Source organism: Gymnoscopelus microlampas (assembly GCF_963454915.1).
Source record: "Gymnoscopelus microlampas genome assembly, chromosome: 14".
In the NCBI taxonomy this organism is placed as follows: domain Eukaryota; kingdom Metazoa; phylum Chordata; class Actinopteri; order Myctophiformes; family Myctophidae; genus Gymnoscopelus; species Gymnoscopelus microlampas.
The window spans coordinates 37,184,416-37,209,308 of NC_139951.1; the positions used below are offsets into that span (position 1 = coordinate 37,184,416).

General features: G+C 41.7%; 2 protein-coding genes across 2 annotated transcripts in view; one reads left to right on the top strand and one right to left on the bottom strand.

Moving 5' to 3' along the window:
- polr3a (polymerase (RNA) III (DNA directed) polypeptide A) overlaps positions 1-24,893 on the bottom strand; it is a 380,370-nt gene that overhangs the window by 309,242 nt on the left and 46,235 nt on the right. The gene's annotated exons all lie outside the window — the stretch shown is intronic.
- qrfprb (pyroglutamylated RFamide peptide receptor b) lies at positions 9,880-23,789 on the top strand (the record flags this gene model as incomplete). Its single annotated transcript, XM_084079459.1, has 6 exons — positions 9,880-10,246; positions 13,198-13,356; positions 14,293-14,354; positions 19,006-19,241; positions 22,067-22,164; positions 23,368-23,789. 6 exons carry the CDS (start codon positions 9,880-9,882, stop codon positions 23,787-23,789), a joined length of 1,344 nt encoding a protein of 447 aa, XP_083935585.1.

Consider the following 24,893-nt stretch of genomic DNA (forward strand, 5'->3'; position numbering starts at 1 on the left):
GTAACTACGTTTTTGGACACACTGACTTACTTGTGTATCCCAAAGGTCAAATTAGCCTTTGTGATTTTGGGGGATAATCAATTACCTCAAGAACGGATATACTGTTAGTGAAATATCACAAGCTAGCCCCTTTGGCTGACCAATTGAAACACTTTTAAGCCATTTTATTAGTTCAATTATTTGTGGACTGAATTTTGGCTTTGTTGGGCATTTTGATTTCAAGGACCCCCAGTTTGATATGCATTAAGGCCACGGACCCCCATAAATATGAGACCTAACTATCAATCATTTAGCTGGGGGACTCCAAGGGACCCCATGGACGCCACTGTGTTAGAGCGACACCTCTGCTGTAGGCAGAACAATCTATTGACGTTAACCATGTCTGCATGTGTAGGCCTACAGTATGTATGTTACATTATTTGCATTAACTGCACATCAGTTCTAACCAGGCCTGGAATTTCGTCTTATTAGGGGCAAGGCCACTTGGCCTTTGGTGTTGTCCATTTTTTGAGGGCAGAAAGGCCAAATAAAACAAGATTTTAGTCCATTGAAATAATTAATTGAATTTAAGGGTTTAAATGATCTGACCCTGCACCAATCAAAGTCACTGGATTGGTTTAAAGATGGGGACTCAGGGGAGTTAAGAATTCCGAATCTCATCAAAAGACACTGGTGTCTACACATGACAAGAAAGAGACACTGGTGTCTACATGACAAGAAAGAGACACTGGTGTCTACATGACAAGAAAGAGACACTGGTGTCTACATGACAAGAAAGAGACACTGGTGTCTACATGACAATAAAGAGACACTGGTGTCTACATATTGAAAAGAAAAAGACAGTCAGCTGAGGCATGAGGCATTGAGGCCACTGTGGCCTCGGGGCATGACATTTTTTTAGGGGCACAAGGACAAACGGGCAGAGGGGCAACGACGGCCATGGCCTTCGTGGCCTCCCTGAAATTCCTGCCCTGGTCCTAACAATGGATTAGATAGTCTGCATATGTCTGGGTTAGCTTGTCAGAGCACAGCACACTGAGCGCAGCATATGACAGCTGCTAATGGGTTGATACTGTATGTAGAGCTATCACACAGTACAATCTGTCACGCAGTCTGCCAATTAATGCTAAGTGGGCCTGCTTTAGTCTCCTGTGCTGTGACACTGATTTGTCAAATCTTCACCTTGCAGATGTATTTTGAGAGGTTGGGAGCAGAATCAGTATATCATAATCAACATTATTGTCACACCACAGGTTTACAGAGGTGTAAAGAAATGGTAGAGAAATTTAAAGAGGTCAGGGAGAGCAAGGAGATGCAAAGTAACTAGAGGCAAATATTGTACTTTTTACTCCAACTACAATTATTTGAAAACTTTAGTTATTTTGTTACTTTGTAGATGTTAATTATTATTATTACAAAACATAGGCCTTCATTAACCACTTCAGCCCTATATACATTTTGGCCATTTGACAATAGCCGATCTACAAGCTCGTAGCTTGTAGATCTGTAGAGCTTGTAGATCTGCTATTTTCAAAAGATTTGTATACATTTTATCATTTGAAAACATGTGAAACTGGATATTCTGCATAATGAGTACGTTCTACTTTTGGTACTTTAAGTACATTTTGATGCCAATACTTTTTTTCTTTTACGCAAGTAGGCTACATTTTGAATTCAAATTATTTTTCCACCACTAAAGAAATCAAACGGTAAAGAGAAACGGACATGGATAGGAAAACATCAAAGCTATATCTACATGCACAAAGCATACTAGCTTGGTACAGGATGTAAACCAATGATGTGACAATTATGTTTATTCTGAATTCTATTCTTGATTCTATGAAGCAAATCAAAGCTGCAGCACTTTGGAGGCAGGCAACCCATACTGAAATACTTCAAAGCTAGTCTCAAAGCTCTCAACAGTCAACAGACATAGAAGATACCATCTGCAAAATATGGCGAGCTACAGTAGCTTTGAAAGCCTCTTATCTTGCATGGGAAGCTTTCTAATAAAAAAATGCATGAATAAAAATGAAATAAATGCAACACAACATATCGTCTCTGTCGGATGGAAAGATCATATGTCCAAAACTGTTACTTTTCAGGATTGAAATTTAATAGCAGCAAAACGATATAGAAGATATAGAAGCTCGCGTTTCGAGCTTCTATATCTACTACTTTTGATGCTTTTGTGTGACGCTGTAGTATGAAGTGGGGCGTGCATTTACAAAAAAAAAAAAAAAAAAGTTAAAATATGGAGATTTCTGCCCGACAGCAACGATATGTAATGGGGGCAGGGCCGGATCCTGAGTCCATGCCATGGGCCCCTGGGCCTGACAGTCCCTCAGGGCCACAGCCTCTCATGAGCTCAAAACACAAATGCATGCCGGTGCCACAGCCAGGCCCAGAACCAAACTACTCATACAGTACACTGAGCAGGCCACTTTTCCACTTTTCCGTTTCGTCAAATTAGCCTTTGTGATTTCGGGGGAACCGGTTCCGTTCAGTTTTCCACTGAAAATGAATTGGTTCAGAACCCTAAAAGTTAGTTCGGAACTGGAACCAAAAATACTTGTTTTTTCTTGCCCTGAACTGGGAACCAAAGTAGAAGTGTCACTATTCAACAGGTTGGAAGATGCAGATGCGATACAAACAATGGCAAAAGCACGCAAAAAATCAAAACTAAAAAAAGAAAAGAAAAGGGAAACTGCATCTGCCATTGTCAATTGAATTTAATTTGCCCTGTGAAATTTACAGTTCGACCAAGCATATTCAATACATTGCTGGTCAGGCCTGGAATGGAACCTGGGGACTCCTGCTCTGCAGGCGGGCTCTCTAACCATCCAGCTATGTTGCCTAAAACTGGTGCTTAAAACTGGTGGAAACCCAATACAGTGCACGGCCGGTTCTGCGAAAGCACCAAGGTTCCAAGAATCTATAGAACCAAAGTTCTTTTGGTGGAAAAGGGGCCTCAGTGTACACTCCACACAGCTGCCTGTCTATGCAGGCCAACACAGTGTGTAGCCTATTTTCAACGTTACCCACCTTTTAAAATGGTAAAGAAAGTTTACACACAGCTTTTATATTTCCATTAATGAGATATAGTATTTTAGGCTGTATCAGCCAAAGGTATAACATTGTGTGTGAGAATTAAGTGTGAGAATTATTTCTTGGTAGTTTTTCATGAGCATCTACCATATGGCCGAGTTTCGTAAAAAGCGTATGCACGGTTAAGCCAGAACTGGCAAAAACAAGTATTTTTCAAACTGCTCAAAATTGCGGAAAATATAAGGGCGGAGCTTAATGGTCAAATCGATACGTGTGTTCCTCATGAGTCAAGGCACATGTGTAAGCAAGTTTCACGACTTTCGGCCAAACGAGGCATGACTTATGCCTGTTTAAAGTCTGCATTTTCAAAAAATTGCTATAGCGCCCCCTTTTGACCAATTGGAGTAAGATTGGTTTCAGTGATATTTGGAATGACCCTGTACATTTCTGCAAAGTTTCAAAGAAATGTGAGTCTGCATGTATGTTTTAGGCACAGATGAATAATTTTCATAAAACTGTAATTGTTAAAATCTATCTCCTCCTGGGATTTTTGAGCAATCTGCACGAAACGTTTAACACTTGAACTTTGGACCTCTGCCTACAAAAATTTCCAACGGATTTTCCATAAGTGAAAAAATGCAGAAGTTAGGAGCCAATGACTGTTTTTCATATAATTCAAAATGGTGGGAGATCTAAAGGTCAGAGGTCAAAAGTCAGAGGGTGAAAGTTGTTCAGCATGAGGAGACGCACACGTGTATCCAAGTTTCATGGCTCTAGGTCAAACAGGGCATGAGTTGTACCTGTTCAAAGTTGCCATTTTCAATTGAGTGCTATAGCGCCACCTTTGGACGAAAGATTGTGAGAATGATTTCTTGATCGTTTTTCATGACCATCTACCATATGGCCGAGTTTCGTAAAAAGCGACAGCACGGTTCAGCCAGAACTGCGAAAAGTGGCAGAAGTGACAGAATACTGCCAATAACAACAGGTCCAGAGCTGAGCTCTGGCCCCGTAATGGATACTTAGTCATTACGCTACTAATATAAACTGAAGTAATTAAAGCGGGTCATGTTTGGAATTGTAACAGCTAAAACAGCTGTCGACAACAGTGGTGGAAAGTAACTAAGTAAATGTATTCAAATACCGTACTTCAGTACAATTTCGGGGTCCTTTTGCTTAACTCGAGTGTTTCAATGTTTTGATGCTTTAAAGGAATAGTTCAGCCAAAAAATTACTTATTTTCTATCAATTACACATCCCATGAAGCCTTGAATTCGTGGAGATTTCTTTTTGTTTTTGTCGCATTCCTAAGCCAATAATTTGATGAACGTGTGTATTTCCGGTAGGAGACACAAAGAGTCTCCTTTGTGTCTCCTACAGATACATTAGCCAGTAGGAGACTAGGGGTGGGACAATATATTGATATATCGATATATCGCGATATTTCCTCCCGCGATAAATAATCGATATTAATTTTTTTTAAATCGATATTAAAAATTAAAAAGTTTTTTAGTTTGTGATACGTTGTTTTTCCAACTCTGTATTTGTGTAATGATGATTTTAAACTGTTTGGTGCTATTTTATGTGTTTATGAATTGAATACAAGGACTACCGTGATATATCGTTGGTGAAATTTCTTGCAATATATAACGAATATCGTGATATCGCAATATATCGCAATATATTGAATATCGTGATATATATTGTTATCGTGGGCCTAATATCGTGATATATATCGTATCGTGAGGTACCCATATCGTCCCACCCCTATAGGAGACGGTCATCAAATTATTGGCTTAGGAATGCGGGGGTGAAAAATGAATTCAAGGCTTCACAGGGTGTGTAATTGATAGAAAATAAGTCATTTTTTGGGATGGACTACTCCTTTAAAACTCCACTACCTCTCAGAGGCAAATATTGTAATTCTTACTCCAAGCTTGAAAGTGTGTGTTGGCCAATGAAAGGTATTAACAAGAGTTTGTGACTAAATCATACAACATATACTATACTGTAATCATCACTACATTGGAATCCATAGGAAAACAGTTTTTTTTTCTGAATAGTAACGGTGTTGGACATACTGTTACCACCCCGACAGCTTTGTAATGCAGTGTTACCTGTTCTAAACCATGGTGTTTCGTAAAGAAGCGTTCCCTGCTCTAAACCTTGGTGTTTTGTAAAGAAGCGTTCCCCGCTCTAAACCTTGGTGTTTTGTAAAGAAGCGTTCCCCGCTCTAAACCTTGGTGTTTTGTAAAGAAGTGTTCCCTGCTCTAAACCATGGTGTTATGTAATGAAGTGTTCCCTGCTCTAAACCTTGGTGTTTCGTAATGAAGTGTTTCTTCGCTTCCCTCCATCGCTCAGAACCCAGGAGTTGATCCGAGGCAGCTGCAATTCAGCACAGTGGTGGGTGTGGCCAGCACAGTGGTGGGTGTGGCTGTTGTACTAATTTGGGCGTTGATGTCACTAAATATGTCCATAAGCTCTTGAGCTCTCCATATAAGAACGAGTGTGTTATGTTTGCAGCATCAGTTTAGATTCTCAGTTCTAGATGTTCAGTTGTCACCCATCATAGGCATACAGTATATGAGAGTGACACTCTTTATTTAGGGATCACGGACAGCATGGATAGCATCGACACGGAAAAGACTCTGGAGGAAAGTGCGGTCGAGAATACAAAACTGAAGGCCGAAGCGGCCGAAAAGGACGAGACGATAGTCGAGTACGAGAAGAACATGAAAGTGAAAGACGTGAAAATCCAGGAGCTGAGGGACGAGGTGAGAAAACTGACCAAAGAGCTGCTGGGCAAGAAAAGGTTCACCTTGGCAAACTTGATCAGGAATCATCTTTTAACTCAGAGATTTAATTTGCGGTCACTAAAATGTCTGGATACTTTAAGTTCCCATTTATCGTTATACTTTTTATTTATATTAATGTTATATTGTCATTAATACAATCTCAGTGTTATGCCAATTATTTGGGCCTTTTTGTAGTATCCTCACGGCCCCCAGGTGGGAATGGCTGCTGTATGATTGTTTTCAGACTGTTAGATAACCCCTGTTCTGTGATTTACTCGTTGTACCCCCTCCCCCACACACACACACACACACACACACACACACACACACACACACACACACACACACACACACACACACACACACACACACACACACACACACACACACACACGCACACGCACACGCACACGCACTCGCCTCTTTAGAATATGGATGCTTTGGGTTCAGGTGGTTAATGTATAAAACAATGATCCTATCACACAAAGATTTGGTGGACCCCCTGTGGTACCTATGAGGACCCTCTAGGGGTCCCGGAACCCCTGTTGAACACCCCTGACCTACAGTATTTATGCCAAACAAACACCCTCCATCGCTCAGACCCCATGGAGTTGGTCCGAGACAGCTGCCATTCAGCACTGTGGTGGGTGTGGCCACAACTGTGGTGAGTGTGGCCACAACTGTGGTGGGTGTGGCCCACACAGTGGTGGGTGTGGCTGTTGTACTAATTTGGGCGTTGACGTCACTAAATACGTCCATAAGCTCTTGAGCTCTCCATATAAGAACGAGTGTGTAATGTTTGCATCTTCAGTTTAGATTCACAGTTCTAGATCTTCAGTTGTCATCCATTATAGGCATTTATAGAGTGACGCTCCTTATTTTGGGATCTTGGATAGTATGATATTTGACACGGGAAATACTCTGGAGAAATATACTCTAGAGAATACAAAACTGAAGGCCGAAGTGGCCGAAAAGGACGAGACGATAGTCGAGTACGAGAAGAACATGAAAGCGAAAGACGCGGAAATCCAGAAGCTGAGGTACGTAGTGAGAGAACTGACCGAGGAGCTGGTGGCCAGGACGAGGTTCACCTTGAGAAACATCCTCAAGGCGCATTTTCGCCGAACACACAAAGTTTTGGTGGACCCCCAGTAGTACCCCTCTGAGGACCCTCTAGGGGTCCCGGACCCCCTGTTGAACACCCCTGACCTAGACACTGGTGAGGGAAAAGTGATTAAAACAGGCAAATGGGATTACACAAAACACACCCTCACTTAAAGGAACTTTTTCGATGCTCTGTTTTTCAGTTTTTATCCACACTGTAACCATGCTAACTGGATAGGATTTCTACCTGCACAAGAAGCATTTCTGCTTTATGTAGTGCCATTTATCCATATCCACACTCGCATGCTCGCACGCACGCACGCGCGCGCACGCACGCACGCACGCACACACACACACACACACACACACACACACACACACACACACACACACACACACACACACACACACACACACACACACACACACACACACACACACACACACACACACACACACACACACACACACACACACACACACACACACACACACACACACACACACACACACGGTGGCTGTAAAGCGCCATGTCAAATATTTAGGCAGGGAAATGAATTACTAAAAGTATAAAGGCTATTACGCCAATGCTCTCTGAGCCTGGGTGTGTAGCGATAACAGCTTCTCATTAGAGCCTCTATGATGCTGTTCTCGGACACATCAAGACAACACATAAAATTATACATCAACTGTCTTAAAAGTGCCTCACATGTATAGGCACACCAGCGGACACAAACAATTGACTGGCACTATGCCATCTGGGCATGTGGAGCAACAACAACACTATGAACTGCCTGGAATGAGCTTCAGAAGTCCCTAAAAATCAGACTACTGCCCTCATTGGGTCAATATAGAGCAATGGTTTCCAGCACCTTTGTACCAGACTTTAACTGTTTTATTTAATGTCATGTTCTTTCTTTGAAATACTGAGTATATTTATTCTCTGATTATTAATTAATTGATGTATGTAAATGTATTCCTGTTGATTATGCTGATTATGTTGTATCTCGGCTACATTGAAAATGAGGGCTTGCCCTCAACTGTACTCCGAGTTGAAATAAAGGTTATGATGATGATGAATCATGAGACCTATGAAACCCATGGCAAGCAGTAGACATAGCCTATAGCTGTAGATGTGAAACACATAGCAAGCAGTGGACAGAGCCTACAGCTGTAGATGTGAAACACAGAGCAAGCAGTGGACAGAGCCTATAGCTGTTGTGAAACAAACAGCTGTCAAACGTGTTCTGCAGTAATACAGTCCAAACCACAAGCTTTGTTATTGTCAAGCAACTTGATGGCAGCAGAAACATCAGCTGACTTGATGAACCATGCAGAAAGGTCAACATTATCGATTACCACTGCATCGCTTTTAGCACAGTTAAAGAGATTACAGTAATGCTCCCGTCACGCTTAGCAATCTTGTCTTGGCCACAGACACCCTCAATATCCCTCCACCATAGATCAGCTATTTTCACAATGTTTGCCTCTTTCGTAAGTAATATTTGACAATTTGGCCAATTTGTTAAAAAGGTCTTAAAAGTAATTAAATTGTCACTTTAGAAATGTGCAGATACCCTGTATACACTTATACTGTATGTTGGTTTGTTTACTGTTGAGTGAGAAAACAATCATCTGGGGACCCCCCAGAATAATTTGGGGACCCCCCTGGGGATCCGGACCCCCAGTTTGGGAACCGCTGGTCTATAACATCGTTCTCAACATCCGGTCCGGGGACCACCAGGCCAGGGGTCCAAAATGGGTCTGTAACTGAAGATTTTACAGTGCAGATTGGGGTCCCAGTCTTTTTAAATGGCATTATACAGGGGGTCTGTGAATTGCATTTATTATATAAAAACTGTCAATCTCACCTTTATTTTTGGAATTATCTGCTACAGGCAGTCAAATGCCTATGCTCATGTCATGTGTCTTGACGCAAGAGCAGTGGTGGAACGTAACAGGCTACTCAAGTACTGTACTTAAGTAGGATTTTTAGTTAATTGTACTTTACTTGAGTATTTCCCATTTCCAATACTTTTACTTTTACTCCACTACAATTATTTGAAAACGTTAGTTACTAGTTACTTTGCAGATATAAATTATTATATTATAAAACATACATTAACCACTTCAGCCCTATTTTATACATAGGCTATTTATTATTTTTGTACTTTCACTTTTGGTACTTTAAGTAGGCTATATTTTGATGCCAATACTTTTGTACTTTTACTCAAGTAACATTTTGAACACAGGCCTTTTACTTGTAACAGAGTATTTTTTTTATATTGTGGTATTGCTACTTTTACCTAAGTAAAATATCTGAGTAGCTTCTTCCACCACTGCGCATGAGGCTTCCATGCCTTCTTGCGCTCACTTGACACACACACGCAGGTACACTGACTGACTGCTTGGATGGATAAAGCCAAGGAGCGCAGAGCGCACAAAGCAGACGCACCAACACACAGCAGACAGACGCGCATGTTGGAGACACTATACTGAAAAGAAAAGCACCAAAGAAGACATGTGGATGTACAGATTTAACATCACTCAGGCGCGGCGCTAGCCGACAACCGGACAACGGTGTGTAAGGGGCGTGTGCGTAAGTACGGGGGGCGAGCCATATTTTGTAAAAATAAAAAAAGAAAGGTTGAATCAAATTTTAGGTTTTAACCTGACAGAAGCAAGAATGGCAAAAAATAATGTAACACCTCCATACAGATTTACCATCAATCTTAGTTTTTTTTATTAACCTTACCTGACAGAAATAATCTTTTATTTTTTATTTTTTGCATTTTCGGACGGTTTATTCATTATTATTATTATTATTAAAGTGTTCTTATTTATTTTTTAGGTTTCAACAACAACAATACATACACACACCACAGGACTACATATAACCCACACAGTAGCCTACATTTCTGACGAAGGAACAATGGCAAACTCGACCACAGAGTCCGGCCACGGGATCACCAAGATCACCCCGGAGGTGCTGAAGGAGATGCTCCAGCACTACAACTTGAGTCGCCAGGAGTTCATCGACTCCTACCAGATCCGGCCGCTGGTCTACGTGCCCGAGCTGCCCTACAGCGCCAAGACCGCGTTCGTCGCGGTGTACGCGGTCATCTTCCTGCTGGCGCTGGTGGGCAACAGCCTGGTGGTCTACGTGGTGCTGAAGAAGCGCGCCATGCAGACCGCCACCAACATCTTCATCTGCTCGCTGGCGGTCAGCGACCTGCTCATCACCTTCTTCTGCGTGCCGTTCACACTGCTGCAGAACATCTCCTCCGAATGGCTTGGAGGTAGAAGTTTTATTTATATATAATACGTGTGCTGTTAAAATGTTTTAAAAATATTTCACTTTTTTTTCCAAGACTTTCTTTTGAAAATAGCAGATCTACAAGCTCACAATGCATGGCATTGGAAGAGTTGTGAGCTTGTAGATCAGCTATTTTCAAATAGTGATATATATATATATATATATATATAGAGAGAGAGCCTAGTGGCTGTGGTTCTTTTGAAATCAATTAAATTAAAAGTTGTTAATACATTAATTGACCATCATTATGAGATGACATTGATTGTTTTGGGACAGATGCCCATGCATGAGCACAATTACATTTTTTATTAATCGCTTTGGAAAATTGTAAAGCAAGCAATACTGACTGACAATGTGTTAAAATATAGTCTATATGTTTTGCTCTATTTTTGTCCGAAAACATCTGTGATATTAAGTAGCCTAATGGGAGGAGAACAAATCAGTGGATATAGCAACAGGTGGCCACGCCCCAAGCATCTTAATGAGGTCATAATTGGTTCATTATCAACTGAGAATGGACTATGCTTTAGGCCTACTTAGCAACAGAAACAGAATGATCAGCAAGCCAAGTTAAAAGGTACTGTAGGGTAAGTGATATGTTTTGGTTATAACAAAACGTGTTTTGTTACAAAACGTGTTTTGTTAAAATGTTAAAGCACTATATTCTGATAGTTGCTATAGAGTGTCTGTTCAGTAACAGGAGTCTCCATGTCTCTCCAGCTCTTTAATAAAAAGAAAATACATTTTCAGGTAGGTGACAAAATCTCAGCCAATCAGGAGAGAGTGCCCATGTATCAGCTTTATCTTTATAGTGTTCCAGTTCCAGTTGTGTCTGCTAATTTCTTAGTGTCATCAATTCCAATTTCACTTGTTTAATCTGTATCCTGACTGAGTTCTCTATCCTAATTGGATAAAATTGGTATCCCTCCCTATACCTGAAAATGCATTTTCTGCTTAATAAAGGAGACTGGAGAGACATGGAGACTCCTGTTACTGAACAAACACTCTGTGGCAATGAGTACTATCAGAATATAGAGCTATTTAACACTTATTTTAACCAAAACAAATCACTTACCCTACCTTTAACCACTCAAACCCCATATGGGTAACTAGTATTTTCAGTTCGTTTAGACCGCAAGAATAACCAATACCATTTATTAACCATTTACCATATTGCATATATAACTGCAATGATATTGCATTCAGATTTGGCAGTGTGACTCTGCTCATGTGATATTACAGATTACCTGCAAGCAGGACAACAGATCTGAAGTCACAGACCCCCCAGAGCAGAGCATAAATACAGTTTTACATAAACACAACATTGAACCTTGCGTAATTAAATGCGTTAATTGCGTAATTAAACTACCACATATCATACAATCCATAGAACCACAGTACAATACACAGAATCATAGAACCACAGTACAAACACAAAAATCAACCTATAACAATATGAACTAAATGCCACAGGGAGGGGGCTGGGGAGGTGGAGGGAATTTGAAAACAAACAGCTGTACAGCCAGCTTAGACAGCGAAGCATGTAGAGTGTAGACTGAACAGAGAACAAAGGCTGCTTAAATGAACCGCTGAGGGAATGAGGGCGCGAGTGAGTTTGCTTGCAGCGAATGAGAATGGCGTGAGGATGAACGTACGGGGGGGGGGGGGGGGGGGGTCCGGGGAGTGTGAATGTAGCATAAACCTCCTGCCTTCCATGTCTACATGAACTATCGCTTGGCTGTATTTTTTTGTTATTGGGAAAGCATGCAATGGGGTATTTCAACACCTCTGGGGTCATTTTAACCCATTAAGACCCGAGGCAGATTCTACAAATACCTTCTAAACTACTGATAGTTCTCACACTTTCAAGATTTTAAAAAAATGTTCAAAAAATTGCAGATCTACAAGCTCGCAGCTTGTAGATATGCCATTTTTGGACGCAGAAGAATCTAAAATGACACAGATGCTTTTATTAATATCTACTTTTGTGAGCACCCCAGACAGTTTTTAAAGTTGCCTGATTCAATATTTAGATATTTGATATTCTTTGTATCAGACACGGCCCCTTTCTATATAAACCCATTGTAACTTCAAACTCCTTGTTAACCATGTTAGACTCATTGAAAACACACGTCCATGGTTCTGGTGACTGCTTGGTGACTCCCTGTCATTCTAATGCTGATGGGGCCATGTTTTTTCCAATTAGGCTACTTTTTTTCATTTCTTTATTTATTTTCATTTTAAAATAATCATTTAAATTCATTTGTTGGTCCTTGTAATGAAAAAGTTTGAGGAAAAACCAGTGGTGGAAGAAGTACAGATTTGTTTAAATCAATACCACAATGCAGAAGTACTCTGTTACAAGTAAAAGTCCGGCATTCAAAGTTTACTTGATTAAAATTACAAAATAGTTGGCATCAAAATATAGGCTCCTTAAAGTACCAAAAGTAAAAGTACTCATTATGCAGAATGTCCCATTTCACAAGTTCAATATGTATAAAAAAATATTTTGAAAATAGCAGATGTACAAGCTCACAACGCGTCGGAAAGCGACGCGTTGTGAGCTTGTAGATCGGCTATTTTCAAATAGCCAAAGTACAGTATTATATGGGTTGAAGTGGTTAATGTAAGTTTTCAAATAATTGTAGTTGAGTAAAAGTACAATATTTGCCTCTGAGATGTAGTGGAGTAGAAGTAAAAGTATTGGAAATATTCAAGTAAAAAAAAAAAAAAAACTCAAAATTGTACTTAAGTACAGTACATGTACTTAGTTACTTTACACAACTGGGGATAAACTGACCTTCAAGTCTGAAGGCTGTCTGGGCATATAAGAACCTGGAGGATAGGGATGAATAGGTTCTTGTTGTCACAGACACACCACTGTTGGTCTCATGTATTGACCCGTGCCGTGTCCTCTCTCTCTCTCTCCTGTAGGCGTCCTGGTGTGCAAGACGGTTCCCTTTGTGCAGACGACCGCCATCGTGACCGGCATCCTCACCATGACCTGCATTGCCATTGAGAGGTACCAGGGTATTGTCTACCCTCTGAAAATGAGACGGCAGTACACGTCTAAAAGAGCTTACAAGATGCTAGGTACACTGAATGCTTTGCTTTGAATGGATGGATGTATATGCTCATTATGCATGCCTTTGTATTGTATGGTGAGTGCATGCACTATTATGTAGCGAGTGCATGTGATGTGTTATAAAACCGTGTATGTATTGTCTGGTCTTGAATGTATGCATTGACCTGAGCAAAACAATTTTCCCTTGTGGATAATAAAGACATGTCTAATCTAATATCTACAAGTTCTACGAAAACAGGGCTAAAGTGGTTAATGCATTGGTTCTCAAAGTGGGGTCCGGGGACCCCCAGGGGTCCTTGGGGGGGGTACCAGGGGGTCCCCAGCAAAATGTGTTAATATAGCGTCACAATAATTTTAACCTTTTATAATTTGGCTATTCAAAAATAGCAGATATACAAGCTCATAGCGCAGCACCGAGTGACGCGCTACGAGCTTGTAGATCTGCTATTTTTGAGAAATCGTGAAAATGTGCGCAAACCTTTGAATATATATAAATATTTTTATGCGAACATTTTTAACTCAAATCTGTGCTTCTACGGGTCCCTGGAACAAAATATTTGAGATGGGGGTCCGTGGCCAAATACATATCATTTTGGGGGTCCTTGGCATAAAAATGTTTGAGAACCACTGGGTTAATGCATGTATGTTTTATAATCTAATAATTGCAAAGTAGCAAAGTAACTAGTAAAGTTTTCAAATAATTGTAGTGGAGTAAAAGTACAACATTTGCCTCTGAGATGTAGTGGAGTAGATGTAAAAGTATAGACAATTGGAAATACTCCAGTAAAAATAAAAGTTACAGTACTTGAGTATAATGAATAAATGTACTTAGTTACTTTACACCATAGGAAATAACCACTGTAACATTGTATGAATGTGAAAGCAATAGGCTACATTGTGTGACTCACTGGGGTCTACTATGTCTGTGCATTGCATTGTTACAGGGTTGGTGTGGATTGCATCAGTGATGGTGGGCTCCCCAATGCTGTTTGTGCAGCAACTGCAGGTAAAGCACTGTGGTAGTGCAGCACCCTGACTGTTTAATGTGTCAACGTGTTCCCAGATAAGCCTTTGCTTGTTATTCAGCTGTCTGGATATGGAGTTATCTCCTGCAGGAATCAAATCAATTCAAGCCAACGTACCTCAGCTTGACTGAAACCCTGACCTGAAAAACAAACACAATTGAATGACGCCGCTCGCTCCTGGTTTGTCTCAGAAACAAGCACCTAAGCATCTAAGGATTAGAATAGCGGTTATCAAACATTTTCATGTCAAAGACCCCCAAATCGATACGTATTAGGCCGCGTACCGCCATTTGAAAATATTCTGTACTAATTCTGTTGTTAGATTAGAATTAGTACAGAATTATACAGCCGTCTGCTGTGGGTGGGAAGGTAACAGTGGAGAGTGTGAAACCTACGTATGATCTAATTTGTCATTTTTTACATGATTGTACATATATTACATTGTCTATATACATTACTTTGTCTCATTGGACTAACTTCTAGCCAGTGAACTATTAGTGAAATTAACCACTTGGCATCCCTGAGTTGGACATGTTATTATTATAGGCAAAAATATTATGAAATGTTTCAAACGTTTGAACTATTTCTGCAAGGGCCTAACCCTAAGTGGTAAAAAGAACTGCTGAGGGACTCCTGGGGGACCCCACTTTGAGAATGTTGTAGTAAAAATGATTAGTTTTAACTGTATGGTGCCTTCCTCAAAAATATTGGTGAAAAAAAATGCTGAGGATGATGCGTCAGCAGTGTTAGGAGAGTAGAGTTAGGCAGATATCAATCTCGGAACCCAGAGACAACTGAAAAGGAAAAACAGCGACCTCTGCTGTTCGTTCCTCCTCAGTTATACTCTGGGACAATGCCGACGTAGCACCAGTGCGCAAGGAAACCGGGGTTTAAGTCTGCCTTCACCGCTCCACTTCCGGGTGGTGCGACTACGTTTTCATTCCCACTAACAATATTTCTACACGGAACACTAACACCACTTCTCCCAGAGAACATAGATCGTTTTGGTTATAAGCCCACTTGTTTCTATGATGAAAGAGTAAGTTCAAATGTGAATATCTTTCCGTGGTTTTGTCTGCTCCGCGGACGCTATTGCTAAATTAGTTTCGGTTAGTTTCCAGTATGGAAGGATCGACGGACACGTGAATCCCGCCCACTACATTTGATTGGGTAAAGCGCGGCCTGCTTCCTGATCTGAAGGCACGCCCACTCCCACACAGTGTGTACACGTTCTGACAAACCTTCAGGACAGATTCCAACGCAGTGCAGAATCAGTTCTTGAGAGATTAGGCAGATATAAATAAAGGAAGATAAACATGACTTTGTCAAAATGAGTCCTTTTCTCATGACTGCCTAAGTCACCTAGATCAGTGGTTTTTAACCTTTTTCATGCCAAGGACCCCTAAATTGATATAGATTTTGCCACGGACCACCATCTGAAAATATTTTGTGCCAGGGACCCCCACAAGAGAAAATGTGTGTTAAAAAATGTAAAATTCTACAAAATTCTTCAAACACTTTCAAGATTTTTTGGAAAATGTTCAAAAATAGCAGATCTACAAGCTCGTAGTGCGGCACGAAGTGACACGCTGTGAGCTTGTAGATCTGCTAAACAATATGGATAAAGGGGTGAAAATGTATTAACACCTTTTGCTGGGGACCCCCTGGAGCCCCCTCAAGGACCACTGGTGGTCCCCGGACCACTGGTTGAGAACCACTGACCTAGATGACCACTGACCCAAAAAAAACACAACCACCAATAATTACAAGCAACTTTACAGAGAAAGAAGGGCCGCCCGCTTATGAAAGTCGCTTATAATAAGCGGACATGGCAACAATGATGTGATCCTCTGCTATGTCTACCCCACCCTCGCTGCAGTCTGATCAGCATGTTAGACACATCATCATCATCATAAAAAATGCTGACTGAACAGCAGGTCAGTAGATGACTCTACATGCAGCCATTTCCAGCCGTGGAAAGTAACTAAGTACATTTACTCAAGTACTGGACTCAAGTGCATTTTTAGGTACTTTTACTTTACTAGAGTATTTCCATTTTTCAGTACTTTATACTTCTAACTCCACTACATGAGGCAAATATGGTACTTTTTTTTACTCCACTACAGTCATTTGAAAACTTCAGTTGCTAGCTACTTTGTAGATTTAGATTATTATTACAAAACATACACTAACCAGTTAAGCACTATTATATAGCCTACATAACTTCGGCTATTCAAAAATAGCCGATCTACATTGCGGTGCGACGTGTTGTGAGCTTGTACATCTGCTATTTTTGAAAGATTTGAAAGATAGTGCTTTTACATGTGGTACTTGGTGGTATTTTGACACCAATATTTTGTTTTACTTTAACTCAAGTAAAAACTTTAATACAGGACTTTTACTTAGTTGTAACAGAATATTTCTACATTTTGACTTATGGGAAAAAAATCAGGTTGAAATAGAGGTCATTGAAGTAGGCCTAGTGATTTATTTTCTGCCCCTCCCCTTCTGGGACTGCTCTCTGCATCAGCTCGCTCGCTCACTCACTCACTCACTCACTCACTCTCTCTTACCCCCAAATGCCTCTAACCTTCTTATAGAAGGCCTTTTTTCAGAAATCCCTCCTGTCTAGGGTCCTATGCAGATATTACGTAGTTATCTTTTGAAGCACCGCACATTTACCCATTAAGACCTGAGGCCAATTCAATGCATTTTAAATCAGTAGTTCTCACACTTTCAAGATTCTTTCAAAAAATGTAAAAAAATAGCAGATATACAAGCTTGCAGCGTGGCACGTGTATATCTGCTATTTTTGAATAGCCAACACTAAAATCTAAAATGACACAGATGCTTTCCCGGTTTTAATGGGTTAGCACAGCAAAAAGTTACCTTACCTTATGTCTTATCTCTCTCTTGGTTTGTTGCAGCCCAGCGTCTTGTCTTTTCTTTCCATTTCATCACTCTGTCCTTCTTTGTTTGTTTCTCTGGTAAGAACAGAGTGTGCTCCCCTTCACTCTGTGTGCACACACTAATTAATGCACCTGTGTACTTTGTGCTTCCTATATCCTGTGCATGTCTATCAAATGCCCGCCACCCAGTGTCTAGACATAATACTGCAAATTAACCAATCTATCAAAAAGTTCTGAAACTTAACCTCGGTTTTCAAGTTCCCCTTCAATAATACCAAATGCTATTGTATTTTATATTGTTGTTATCGTTGATTAGTCACCTTCACAACGACGTATAACTTGTATAAGGACCGTGCAAGCGTGGAATGAGCAACACAGCTAAACGTGTGCGTAGCGCCCTCCCAAACATTTGACTAAAATGTCCCCCAATATGCTTCTGTTGGTAATCGCTCTAGTTTTGAGTGACCTGCTGCCAGCACACACCTGCTGGTACAGTAGAGTGGAACCAGTAGTGTGTGCCAGTCACAGGTGTTGTGGCTGGCACCTGAGCATTTGTGCCACCCTCTCTCTCTCTCTCTGGCTCTTTGTCCATTAAAGCAGTGGTCCTCAAACGTTTTCGTGCCAAGGACCCCCAAATTGATATATATGTGGCCGCGGACCCCCACCTGAAAATAAATTTTCATGATTTAAAAAAAATAGCAGATCTACAAGCTCGTAGCGCGGCACTCGGTGCCGCGCTATGAGCTTGTATATCTGCTATTTTTGAATAGCCAAAGTAAAATGATTGTGGCGCTTTATTAACTCATTTTGCTGGGGACCCCCTGGAATCCCTCCAAGGACCCCTGGGGGTCCCCGGACCCCACTTTGAGAACCAATGCATTAAAGTTCTCACCACGAAAGATTTCAGTCAGTTGGATTCCACAGAAGCCAGCATGTCTTCTATGACAGCATGTTGCGCAGCTCGGTTATTATTATAGGCTTTAGAGCATTTGAAGTGGTCAAACTAGCGATTATGTTCAGAAGCATCTTCCATAAAACCCTAATGGTCTCGAACATTAGCAAAGGTTAAAGCCTCAATAATCTGTGATGTCTTCCCCTGGCTCGCAGTATGTAGAACAGCAGGAACTATGCTACTAAAAGTCATAATTTTACATATCGTGTTTATGAAACAGCGCTAGTGTAGGGGGGACGGGGGACGGGGGGGGGGGGGGGTGCTCCTTTCAAAACTTGTTTCACAAATCGCACATTAGGACTTGGTCATCAGTGGTGGAAAAAGTAGTAGAAAGCACTCATTACGCAGAATGTCCCATTTCAAGTTTTCAAATGTATACAAATCCTCCACTGAAAATAGCAGATCTACAAGCTCTCAATGCAACGCATTGTGAGCTTGTAGATCTGCTATTTTCAAATGGCTGAAATGTATATAGGGCTGAAGTGGTTAATTTATGTTTTGTAATAATAATCAAAATCTAATAATCAAAAGTAACTAACTAAAGTTTTCAAATAATTGTAGTGGGGTAAAAGTACAATATTTGGATCTGAGATGTAGTGGAGTAGAAGTAAAAGTATCGGAAATTGGAAACACTCAAGTACAAACACCTCAAAATTGTACTAGGGCCCAGTACTTCAGTAAATGTACTTAATTACTTTCCACCACTGTTGGTCAAACATCAGTCGTGAGATTTTATTTTGCTTTTAATCCACTTGTGTCTCTTATACACAGGTGAAATATGACTTCTTGTATGACCACTACCACGTGTGCTGCCAGGAGAGCTGGCGCTCCCTGGGCCACAGGCAGCTGTACGCCACCTTCATCATGGTGGCGCTGTTCCTGCTGCCGCTGGCCGCCATGCTCTTCCTCTACACCTGGATCGCCATCGAGCTGTGGATCCGCCGGCGGGTCGGCGACTCCTCCGTCCTCGACACCATGAACCACAGGGAGGTCAGCAAGATGTCCAGGTATGCGCTCGAGAATCGACAGGGATTGGACTTTGTGCACAGGTCACATAACAGGTTTTACACCTGTGAAGAAGTATTAGGCCTGTCACAATTATTAATATCACATAATCGCCTAATACAGGGGTCTTCAACAGGGGGTCCGGGACCCCTATTGGGTCCTCAGAGTTACTACAGGGGGTCCGCCAAATATTTGTGTGCTATGATCTTTTTTTTTACATTAACCACTTGAACCCTAGCATCCCTTTTCTGAGGAGAACTTTAGCCAAAAATAGCAGATCTACAAGCTCACAACGCTTCGCGCTGCGAGGCGTTGTGAGCTTGTAGATCGGCTATTTTTGGTAAAGAGGTATAGGTGTAGAGGGAAAAAAGGAACAAAAAAGAAACAAAAAATGTTGAATCTGAAACACAATTTTATACGATATAGAGGGGGTCCCTGCTTCATCTCTCTCTCAGCTAGGGGGTCCTTGGCCTGAAAACGTTGAAGACCCCTGGCCTAATAGCAATTATTTGAAACTAAAGTTCGGGCCACTATGCGGCCCTCACATCCCCATACTGTATGGGCATGCTGATATGCCCATATTAGGAGATCTCTGTTAAACTTATTTGTCATATCTGCACTGTGCACCTTTTGTTTTGCGAAGCCTAAAAGCCAAACAGAAATTTCATTTTTATTCATAATGTTCCGACGACAGAAACGCAATTAAATCGTTAATCGCAATTAGAGCGAATCGTCAAGCAAAATTTCATAATCGTGACAGCCCATTAAAGAAGTGGGTGATTTTATTAATTCTTCCCCCCATGCGCGCTCTATCATTTGTGGTGAGAGAGAGAGAGAGAGAGAGAGAGAGAGAGACACACACACACACACACACACACACACACACACACACACACACACACACACACACACACACACACACACACACACACACACACACACACACACACACACACACACACACACACACACACACACACACACACACACACACACACACACACACACACACACACAAAACATTCCCTGCTCTGTGATAAGACCAGATCTTATCATCACCCTGTCTGGGTTCATTTCTCAACAATGACCTGCTCCCCATTCATTATCCCTTGCCTATTATCCCTCTTTCCGTCACCTTTTCAGTAGCGCAGCAACCACACTTGTTATGTTTCATTTTACATTCTACATTCACACAGGAGTGTGAAATAGAACTCGGCACCGTTATTACAACAGAAAGATGGCAACCTGTACCGTATGTATGTATGGCTTGATATGTCTGGGTTGCTGTGAGCTACATTCTCATACAAGAATGCTGATGGCATGATGATTTGGAGACATCTTTTACTATATATATATATACACACACACACACACACACACACACACACACACACACACACACACACACACAGTATAATGGTCTTATGTCCTGCTCGTGTTTTTAAAAGGCATACTGCAGAATACACTTTAGATATTTTATTGTCTCCACCAGGCCGAAGGTGGAGAGTATGTTTTCGTTTGATTTTCGCTGTGTGTCCCCCCCCCAGCCAAGCTAACATTGGTCAAGCTTCACGTGACACGTGACAATATGTTGAAAGGGTGTGCTTTGATTGGCTAGCGAGACGCATGACGAAATACATACCTATAAATACAGTAGGTGAGTCACTTCGAAACATTGCGCTGCATGTTTCGAAGTGACATCAGTGCCATCAGCCAAGCTAACATTTAGTCAGGAGATATTAGCAGAATTAGCAGAGTTCCATTCTTGGAATAAATTCCTTACCAAAAATCCTGCTGCTGGCGGAGACTTGCTCAGGAACAGTCAGGATTGGAACAGTACTTTCCAGCTGAGATCACAGCTGAGATCACACAATGCAACTAACTCTCATTACGCAAACTGAAGAAGCAGGAAATTATCGTCTGAAACCTCATGAAGAAGCAAAGGCGCAATGCCGACAGCAGAAAGCCAAAGCTAAGAAACAGATAAAGATCACTTGAATCCCTAAATGACAAAAAACAAAGACGAGCCACAAATGCTGACAACATGACACAGCAAAGATTGCTACATTCTCTGGAAGAAAAAGTACAAGAGTCTGTAAAGAACATCGAATGGAAAAGAAAGCACTGGTCACAGTATTCAATAGATGAAAGACAACATCAACGAGCAGATTACACCAGTAAGAGGATACGCTACAGATCACCTAAAGAACTAGAAGACGTTCAAGTTGATGAAGCTGGTGCCGCATTCTTAAAGAAGATGTCAGAAAGTGGACCCAATTATGTCTGTTTCTCCTGTGAACGAATGCTCTACAGAGAAACAGTGGTAAAGTTAAAACCTGCAAAGTACACAGCAACAATAGATACTGTAACTTCGAAACATTGTTTACATGTTTCGAAGTGACATCAGTGCCATCAGCCAGAACATAAGAATTAGAACATTCCCAACATTCCCAACACAAGTCTGCTGGCGGAGACTTGAGCTCCGAGGAGCACATTTTCTAGTTGTATTTCATTTTATTTGGTTATGTACTTGTTGCACACTTCTGTTATTGTCTTGTCCATTGTTTTGTTGTTTTTATGCTGCTTTGTGTTTTGTCTAGGTCTCACTTTTTACACATAATTATCCGACCCGAGCAATTATCATAAATTATCGGCCTGAACCCCACCCAAGCCCATCGGACACACCGTCTGGTCTTTTCGGGTCTGTATCGGGCTCCGGCTGAAACCAAGAACTCTAGCAACAGCTCCCACACCAGAAGGAAAGGAGTCGGATGGCCTTTCTTTCCTTTCAGAAACCATAACCTTTCTGTTTGTTGTGTTTCCACAGGAAGAAGAAAAGAGCTGTTAAAATGATGATCACCGTTGTCCTGCTCTTCACAATCTGCTGGGCTCCGTTCCACACAGTACACATGCTTTTCGAGTACAGTAAGTATTCTGGATATACATGCTTTTTGAGTACAGTAAGAATCACTGGATAAGCAAGTGAATTTCCTATTATACAGCAGTTCTCAAAGTGGGGTCCAAACGTACACAGCAGATTAAAGACTGTAACAGAAAGAAACCAAGTCATCATGGTTGGGGAATCATAAATTACTGTAAGTGGTGCCAGCTGTAGCATGCATTAGTGTGTTGACAAGACCATCACCTCATAAACAAAACACTAGCAAACACATAAAAGGCAGCTCAAATTAAAACAAATCCACCAAGGTGGGAAAAAGGTGTCACTCTAAAATAAAGCAGTGAGACAGGTGAACTCACTTTGAACCATTTATTTTGTTCCTCCAGCTTTAACTGTAATTATCAACATAACATCAAGAACCACACCACCTAGAATTTTCTTTTCAGGCAGGCTCACAGTGCATGAGGGAAAACAAACAATGAAAATATCATATTGTGTACCAAATGATGCCTCCATATAGCTGGAGGAACTAAATAAATGAGTTCACTTGTCTTGCAACTTTAATGTGGAGTGTGGATTTTGGATGTGGATTATGGATTTTTTCTTTTCGTTTGTGTATGCTTTGTTAGCTGAGCACCCACAGCCAAGGAAGGGGAGCAGAGGAAGCGCACCTGCTCTGGTTTTAGACATACTGTATGAAAAGGCATTACCATCATCACCAAATCAATCTTTTGGTCCATTGATCCTATCTTTTTACTTGAGGTGATAAAACAACAGCATGGAATACTGAACAGTTGTAAGCTACTGGAACAAAATGTTCTAAAAGATTCTAACATTCTGTTCCTCCATTGGCTTGTCTCTTTACTTCAAGGCTGTAAACCTAGATATACAGTTGATTTATAATTTATTTTACATAGTAAAAGTTGAAAACGGGTTAAATTCTGGTGATCCAAGGACTTGCTTCCACTACTCAAACGTTGCCCGGAGCATACAGCTTCACAGAAACCCAAGGTACAAAGGGACCCTCAGGGTTCCTTCAGGGGGTTCCAAATGGACCCTCATTTGTCTGTATCTCTGAGAGTGTACAAATGGATCCGTAAGGGTCCATTTGGTTCCATTTATACACTCTCACAGTTATGGAGGTCCTCGAAATTAACAATTTGAGAACCAGTTCTATGATAGCCTTATTAATGTTATTGTTCTTTTTTTCTGCGTGCAAAACGTTTCAGACGACCTGGAGAAGAAATACGACGAGGTCACCATCAACATGATCATCGCCGTGGTGCAGGCCATCGGCTTCTCCAACAGCTTCAACAACCCCATCGTGTACGCCTTCATGAACGAGAACTTCAAGAAGAGCTGCATGTCCACCCTCTCCCACTGCGTCCGGAAACCCGGCCATCGGAGGGGCGGCGGTGGAGGCGGCAGGGCCGGCGGCGCCGGCGAGGCGCCTCGTCTCAGCGTGCAGTTCATCAAGCCGCTGAACCGCGAGGCCTTCCTGGAGCCCCGCGACCCGGACGCCGCCACGCGGCTCCACGCGGCAGAGAAAGGCCCCTCCGGTTCCGGAACGTCCTCCACCGAATTGATGGACGATAAGATCTCCACCGTCCAAACGGAGCTCCCTGTGAGCAGCTCCTCGTGTAGGAAATGAGTAAAGGGTAAGGAACCCGAAGGAACCCGAAGGAACCGCAGGAACCTGATCCAACACTGAGGAACCGGAGTCGGTTATATCAGATTTGGAACCGTTTCCGGAACCGATTTTATCACACTGTCAGAGCTGGTTATGTGGACTTCACGTCTGCTATAGAGGGTGCCAACGTGTCGTCACCACGGGGGGCGAGGCATTGGGCGTGGCATTGGGCAATGTTCAGTCAACCTGGTTTTTACCCCTCAAAGATGTCCGCAGCTACCAAAAGACACTTGTTGACGCCCCCTTCAGGATTTTTGGCACGCTCTATACAATTATAATACCGGTGGTTCTCAAACTTTTTAATTTCAAGGACCACCATAACTCTGAGAGTGTTCAAATGGAACCAAATGGACCTGTGAGGGTCCATTTGGTCCATTTGTACACTCTCAGAGTTACAGACCTGTCAGGGGCCATTTGGAACCTCCTTATAGGAATCGTTGAAGGGAACCGTTAAGGAATTGGACCGTTTAGAGGGAATCACTAAGGAACCGGAGTCGTTAAAATCCTATAGGATCCCAACACTACAAATGAGAAGGAGCTGGTTCACACAATGCTTGACTGTTGGAACATATGCCACTGCCGCCATATTTGCCGAAGTCTCCTTGAGCAAGACGTTGAACCCCTAACGGCTACCGATGAAGCAGGTCGGTGCCTTTGCACGGTTGCCGCGATCTGCCATCTGTGCGTACCTTATCGTGCATCAAATAGCGAAAATAGTTGATCTACCAGCTCACACACTGCATAACTTTGAGCGTGTAGATCGGCTATTTTCACTGAATGTTTGCCTATTTTATGAAGCGATTAGGCAAAGCGCTTTGGGTAAGGGCGCTATAGAAATGCAGATTATTTACTAGATGACTTACAGCCAACGCTGCCTCTTGACCTACAGTAGTGACTCCTGGAGTTTGTGTTAAAGTGATGGACTCAAGGCCTCAAAAGTCACAAGAAATGTATTTTTTACAACTTGAAGACCTTGTAAAGGAGGACGGCTCTGTATGCTGATGCTCTCAAAACTACCCTGGGAGCAATAATGAATAGCAGTCAGACATGTCACTGGAAGTGACA